At 39.1% G+C, this 7961-nt stretch overlaps 1 protein-coding gene across 1 annotated transcript in view; it reads right to left on the bottom strand.

Annotated features, from left to right (window-relative positions):
• Positions 1–1020: 1020 nt before the first annotated feature.
• Positions 1021–7961, bottom strand: part of EXOG (endo/exonuclease (5'-3'), endonuclease G-like) — a 23381-nt gene continuing 16440 nt past the window's right edge. Inside the window, exon 6 of the mRNA XM_009887776.1 lies at positions 1021–1602. Within this exon, the coding sequence (XP_009886078.1) occupies positions 1141–1602 (462 nt within the window). The 3' untranslated portion in view covers positions 1021–1140. The remainder of the gene's footprint in view (positions 1603–7961) is intronic.

Below are 7961 nucleotides of genomic sequence, written 5' to 3'. Positions count from 1 at the left end.
CTCCCTCTTTCCAGACGAAAAATCTCAAGAGGATACAAATCATACTAATTTATATCTGAAATTCATGATGTATATACAAATGCATCTGAAATTCAAGATGTATACACAAACAAAGTACAAAACTAACTAAATAAAAATTCATTAAATCTCCCAAGAAGATGCAAATCCAAGTAACGTCAGTTGCTGCTGAAACAAAACTGGAAATGCATTTTTTGGTCAATCTTCTGCTTTCACGTAGAAGTTTTGTTGTGAAGTTTTAGACCAAAGACACTGACACTGGGCAGAAAGCCAGAGAGTGACTACCACAAACAAAAAGAAAGCAGTGCTCGTCTCTCAAATCAGACAATGTGCAAGAAAACATGTTTATCCAAACTTAGTGGTGAAAGAGAAATATTAAGCTTACATTATTTTATGAAGACCCAATCTACACCGGTAGCAACTTGTGTAAACGTTGCTTCTATTGCTTTTTAAAAAAAAATGCAGAATTATACATGAATGGAAGAAGCCCGCTGCAAATGACAACAGCTGACAGCTACTGACATGCTAAAGTATCCGAAGCACACAAGGTCAGGAGAGGTTAGAGACAATCTGGTTTGGTTAACACAACTAAGTAAAGATTGTAAGGGATTCAGGTTATGTCCTACAGGTCTCTAACAAAGGAGTGTTAAATGAAATATTTCTAAATTAATTTTAAAAAATCCCAGAAAGTACCATTACTTCCACAGCATCATACTGAAAGACATTTGTGGGCGGAATTACATTTAAACATGTTCCAGTTACGCTCCCAAGGTGTCTACTGTCTATTTTTATAATATTCCTAGAAGGGATTCCATACAAACCCCAAGTCTGACGTCTCGCTTGGAAAATAGCACAAAGCCTTTTCTGGAGGTCCAGTAATCTATTCATGCCAGAAAGGGGTCATTTTCATTTCCCACATCTAAGCATCTAAGCACCGCAACAAACCATCTGTGTGCATCATGTTACACAAGAATGAACATTATTCCAAACCCATCAGCTTTTAAATGCTTCTTTATTGTTTTCACATTCAAAAAAGGATAATTCATAGAGCCCTTGTCTTTGTGTTTGCCTTCAGGTCCCCTTTCAAAGTACAAAACCCCAAATGTCTTCCCGAACAAGCACTCAGCCAGCTTTCCCCTCTCGAGCTGCTACTTGTTTTTCCTGCAGTAGTTCTTCTTCCTTCTTCTTGTGAAGCTTCAAAAGATACTCGTCAGGTTCAATTCCTGCCTCCCTTAACTCTGACATGGCTTTCTCCAACCGGTGCAACGTGCGGGCACTCTGCACTTTGCGAGCAGTGATGTACAATGTAAACTCCTTGAAGCCTATCAGTTTGCAGGTATCCACCTCGCAGATATTTTGAACATCTTTGGTTTTGTCCACCTGGGGGAAGAAAACTAAACCAGACATTTTTTCCAGATCTTCAATATTTACTTGGAACTCAGTCAGCCGGTGACTGAAGCCTATGGGATTGTTTGGCACCACAAAAGCCCCCAGTACCAAGGGCTCTGTAGACATTCTGCTCCGTCTGGCGAGGATCACCTTGTACAGGTGGGATGGCACAGCTACATCATCCTTTCCGATCACCTGTCAAAAGGAAAATTGTTACAGATACAGATCTTATCAGTTGAGGGGAGGAGGAAAAAAAGACGAGGGACTAATCCTACTACTTCTAAAAAGGAGTCACAACATGTAACTACACATCAGAATCACGTGTAATGTTATCAGACTAGACGCTGAGGTGGAAAGCACCATTCCACTGCAGCTCTTTATATAGTTGGTCAGGAATGAGCTAGTTATTTGATGCCTGAATATCTCTCTGTCTCAAATAGGAAAAGCAGGGCAAAGAACACTTTGCTGCACGTTTTTTTAGGCACTGTTGGTAGGAGACTTTCCCAGAAGAATCTCTGCCCTTCTCCTATAACACCACTGACTTTATATTATACTGTTAAGAAGAATGATGCAGACAAAAGGCCAAAAGATTAGTCAGTAATTGCCTAATATTTGTAAAGATCTGTGACAAGGAGCTCTGGTAGAACAATGAACTCAACTTAAATCCCCCAAGATGTAACTTCAGCTACAGCCAAAACTGAACTGGAACCACATCTGAAAAACAGATTTGGAAACAGGGAGCCAGCCAAGACCCCAGCTCCCTCATCCCAGTGCAGATCTGCAAGGGTAGCTGACTTGAAGGGGTGGCAGAGCTCCTCTCTCATGCTGCATCCCATTGGTAATGCTTGGAATGCTGTTTTCAGAAACAGTGGCTCTATACCAAGTTCCTGACCTGACAGTTCCAAATCATGTAGTTTTTAATATGCATTTCAAATCAACTTAACTTCTGTCAGTTATTTTTTTGTATCACTATTACCCATACACAGGCTGCATTGAAAAGCTACGTTACCTAAGTAAGCTCTTTTTTTTTTTTTTTGAGGGGACCTAGATATAAAGTAGTACATTCAGTGACTCAGTATCTTGGAAGAGAAGGAAAATGCACCTACTTCTTCCATAAATTCACTATGATTCAACTTAAGAGCTTGTACATGTTGGGTTTCCTGCTATGTCACTCAGACCAGGATCCAGGAATTTAATTGAAGCACCAGCAGGGGACGATCAGTACTCCGAATTCACATGAAATCCGTTAAAAGCTCACACACATATGTATACAGCAGACAAAGCACCCTGTGTCAGGAACAAGTCCAGGGGAATATATTTGTTTTACCTCAAACCAGGACAATGATAAATGTAATCTCCCCAGTATTCAAAAAGTGATGCTCATGCATGCACTTTATTAGGCATTTTTTCCTTTTCTTCAATGTTGCTGAATGGAATCTGCCATGCTAACAAAGTGTAACAGGCTGACACATGGAAAATTTGAGTTTTGCATAACCCTTCCATATAACTACCCTTCTAAAATTTGTACTTTTATTCTAATGGCAACAAAAGAAAAAGATGTAGACACCTTGCAAAAACTACAAAGGCATGTTGTTTTATACATAAAATCCAGTAATTTGGTACTATTTCCAATATTTGCAATAGCTGCAAAAGCAAAGACTGCTTGATTTGATTTTTTGACAGCTTTTGTTAGATACGGTTAAAATACACCTTCAGAGAAAGCAGGTATTTATTTCACTGCCACAACCAATCACATTAATTGAAAGTGTTTTACAAACTAATACAGTATATTAGTTCAGACATGCTTTGTCCATTCATATATTCAGTATAACTCAATCATAAAAGAAACACTTCCTATGTGTGCTTTATTCTGACAGTATTCAGCACTTCTGCAAACGAAAATACATTTTTAAAACTAAACTTTGCCTGTGGCTACTGAACCAAGGTTCACATCAGTCTATTCCAATAGTTAACTCATTTCAGTTATGAATTCTTTCAGTGCTTGAAACCAGAGACCAAAACCAGAGAAAGTACCTTTAGGAGAAACGGAAATCTCTGATGAAGAAAGTTTTTTGATGTTTTGTACAATAATGTAGTAGCAACATTACTACTGTCTCTGGCAAACCTGTGCTCTTAGATTTCTTTACTGTGTTACAGAATATTCCCCCCCCCTTCCTTAAACTAGGCTATTTAGTGGCTTTGCTGTAGTTTAAACTTTTTTTGGTTTGGCTGTTGTGATTTGTTGGTTTTTTTTAACAAAAAGGATCTTGCTTATGCCACCAACCTTCTCCTAAATACAGCTCTGCCTAGACATCTAACAGTCATTGAAACTGTTAAGCAATAAATAAATGCCTTATGCCAAATCTACTTCCCCTTTCAACGACGACAGATGTCTTGATAGGGAAATTAGAGCTCCTGAGTGTCAAAGCACTTTGCATTTAGCATTCAGTGTGGGTGAAACTAGAGTTACAGCTCCTCAGGATCAACTGCATAAATAATCAAAACTGACTGATGCACAGGTGATTTAAAAATATACTAAAAACATACCAATTCACTGTTGTACCTGGTAGGTTAAAAGTGAATTACAAAACGAATGGTGTTGGGAGTTTAATCTATTCAAGATCGGTGGCACCCGAAATGGGGAATACATGCAATGTATTGGGGGTGAGATGGAGGGAGCCACAGAGCACGAGAAGCCCTGAGGGGGACAGGAGGAAGTTCACATTTCCATCATCACCCAAGTAGAGGCAGTGACTGACACTGTTGAAGGCAGAAGGATGGATTTCCTTCTCTCCCCCTGGAGCAGTGACCCTGCAGAGCCTGCACTGCAATCCCACCTGCTGCCCACTCCCACGGCAGGGTGGAAGAGAAGGAAGAAGCTGTGCACAGCCGCACTGCGCCCTGAAGCTGCTGTAGCCTCCTGAGAGAAGGTAGTAGCGAGACTAAACCCTGTTCCCCAGATTTTCCCTGGGCCAACAATCTCCTGACCTGCAGCATTCCTGTGCGGTATGGCCTGCACTGCCTTTTCCAGGCCTCTTCACATACTTTTTTCCCCAGTATAAATACATGTATACGTACTAGGTCCTCCTTAGCTCGGCTCCCTCCCCTTCTCAACACCTCCCACACACACACACACATACCAGCACCCTCTGTCTGTTGTATAAAAGACTAGAGGAAGGGCGATCAGGCAGATGGAGATGCTACAAGTATCTCCAATTAGGGGGTATATGGCATATGTAAAACAAACAGGTGAATGCGTGTTGAGTGAGCTAGCAGAGGGAACAGGGATTGAGTCTGAGGACTGAGTGGGTGGATAGAAAGGCTGGGGAATGAATAGAGCTGCACGTAGAATAGTTAGGTATGAAATGGAAATGCTGAATGCCTGAAGTGGGTGTTAAGGGAAAACAGACCCTGTGCTTATGTAATATTATGCAAATATATATACACTATGCAAAATAATGCACATTTATGCATAGTATATGCCCTTATGAAGGAGGGAAGGAAAGAAGGAAAAAGAGGAGTAGTTCAAAATTAAGGAAGGGCTGGTATTTGGAACTACACTTCTCAAAAGGAAACTCAATTCTATACAGGCAATGGCCATATATGTAATTTATGTACCACTTCAGTTCCACGTAAGCTCTCTTTTGAGGATTTAAATAAAATTTAAGTAGTGCTCAGGCTTTATACTAGTCCTCTGAGTAGCAGTAAACTACTTCTGTAATTACTTCACTAAGTTCTAATACTGTTAAAGTGATTAAAACAAACTTCAGCCTACCAAACTGCCAGAGTCCACAAATGCCCTTTTCTTACATAAAATGGGGCAGAAAAGTTCTATCCCTAGCTCATTCTGCTGGAGAAGAATACCATCAAAGGAGGGTGCCTGACTCCTCTTACAGATTAAATATGCATGACAAAAAATATTTGGGTTTTTTTTCTGCAGTTTAACACTTACATGAACCATGCACAGGATGCATTACCAATAATTTACACAGCCAGTGTGACCCAACGATTTCTGTTAAAAAAGGAAATGCAGTTCTGGAGCACGCCATAATATTTCTATCATTATGCTCTGTAATATACCACTATTTGCTTTTTTATGAGAGTAGATACAGAAGCTGCAGATGCATGTTTCCGTAGAGTTGCCCCCCACAAACAGCTCAACTGCCTGGAGAAAGAAGGAAAGTGTGATTCTGCAGAAGTGAAGTTTGCAACAGAAGCAATAGGTAGGAAAAACAAACTCAACAATTCATTTCCTATTGCCACCTAGAGGATTTTCCTACCTAACAACAGCCGTCTGAATCACTACTCTGATCTGCACCATCCCATTTATCTCAATGCATGCCTAACGGAGGCAGATAGCATATGCTCCTATTGTAACAGAAAAGAAAACAGGTTAGGATTATCCATGCACAGATGTTGACTTTGATATGTGCTAGTCTATCCACAGGCAGCAGATGATCTTTCAGCAATCAATGCCTGAAAGAGCTCTCTGTCCCAGCTGGAAAAGAGCAACAGTTTTTAATAGTATCTCTGATTCAAAAAAGTAAATCTCATACACTAATATAAGCAAGAAAATACAGTAATGGCCTGTTGAAAATCACTGCTGTCCCAAATGCATTCACACTATGTTGATAACAGGCCACAAGGTAAATTTTTGTGTCATCCTTTGAAAATTTTCACTTTGCTATTCCTATAAAATTTTGCTTAATCTTTCAAATTTTCAACAGCCTCATAATAGAAAAAAAAAAAAAAAGCACTCAAGCTAAAAGCCTTCTTTTTATAGCATTAAAAATATTCCTTTGTCATCATCATTTGGGAAACTAATGCAAATTTCAGATACTATTTCTCTTTGCTGTCTGAATCAGTTCAACATAAAAATGTTCATTGCCCTAACTTTTTGCAGCTGCTTCTTCCCTTCACTTTTGCTTCTTTGGTGATCTAGTGCTGGCTGAAGCCATAGGACTGAACTGGCATCGTCTAATAATGCAATATTATGATAGTGTCATTTTCAGCATAGTGTTTATTGGTTTTTATTATTATTGACATTGTTATTGACATTCCACAAGCGTGTATAAATTTGTTATACTCCTCGATGCCCAATTAAAGGTGGACAGCTGTCATGAGGACTGGCCATTAAAACGTGTGCAATTCCTGACATTTAGAGATGTTTACATATTGCTAAAACAACAAATGTGTTGGTAAGCAGTCATACAATAAGAGCTCACAGGGACAGATAAAAGATAAGGGCAGAAGTAACATGATTTCTTCAAACAGAGAGAACTCGGTGAGCTTTGATAAATTCGGTCTTACAGCTAAGTCACTGGAAGGGGATTTGTCTTTAGCTTGGCTTTCCTCACGATTTTGGCCAAATCATTAAACTGTTTTTGATTGTAGTTTTTAAAATTGGAGGAAGGACAAATTTGACAATATCTGTGGAGTGCTTAAGTATCAGAAGAAACAATAAAGACATTTGCTAACGGCATCTAGGGTAAATTTAAGCATGTGGCATTAACTAACGTCACCTTTGTCATGGTAGTCAGATAAATACCGGGCAAAGCACTCCCTAAAAATGACAGTTTGGAGTTTATGAGACAGAAAACTCCATTCTCACATAAACAGGAGAAAAGGAATATATACAGTGTAATGACAGAACACTTGAGATTATATTAGAAGAAAACAGAGTGTTATTCTCACTAGAAATTTTAAAGCATACACAAAGGTTATAATATTTTCATTTTATACTGGACTTGTTACAGTTTCCCAGAGCAGTAAGAAAGCTTTCTTCTGAAAGGGTAGGAATGATTTTTAAAAGAAAGGACTCATGAATCTAAAAGTAGTATTTTGCCACCTAGTGACTAGAAAATGAAAATCAAGTGTGAAGAGAATTAGCAGAAGAGGACTAGCCTTTCATCAGCGAGGGCAAGCTCTGGATTGGCAATTATCTGAGATTCTCTGAGAACCTGGTAAACAGAAATCACATTCAATCATGCCTTAACTGCCAGCACACGCTGAAGAGTCCTTGCATCAGAGGATACCATCATCAAACACATTAAAATGATAGCTCCAGAAATTCCCTCTACACTCCAGTAACCATTTCTTCCTTCTCTGTATAATAACGAGAGTTTAGAACAAAGCCATGCTGCAGATCAGAACTGACTGAAAAGAAGCATAAACACAATTCTCTATGTAACAGTATTTCCATCTACTTCTGGCAATAACAAAATTAAGATTTCTGTCACATTTCTTCATGGACAGAATTCAAGGACATCATTCCTGTCACCCAAAATAAGACTGTAGCTTTCTCTGAATAGGCACTTGTTTTGTTTTAACTGTAACTTGAGGCATGATACTGACCAGGCCCATCAGATATTTTACTGTAGACAATATCATCCCTGCTGATATGACCCCAGGTTTGACAAGCCAGAGCTTTATTCCAATTTCGTACTAGACTCTGTATAGAAACAGACTTTCTGTTAGTATAAAAAATTCCCTTTGCTATCAGTATAATTTTATGTACTTGATCATTGTGACAGCATTAACTGCCTCCATTCCTG

The sequence above is a fragment of the Charadrius vociferus genome, unplaced genomic scaffold (genome assembly GCF_000708025.1).
Source record: "Charadrius vociferus isolate BGI_N301 unplaced genomic scaffold, ASM70802v2 scaffold566, whole genome shotgun sequence".
NCBI classification, from domain to species: Eukaryota; Metazoa; Chordata; class Aves; order Charadriiformes; family Charadriidae; genus Charadrius; species Charadrius vociferus.
Note: the sequence above shows the minus strand (reverse complement) of the source record. Positions and strands in the feature narration are given on the sequence as shown.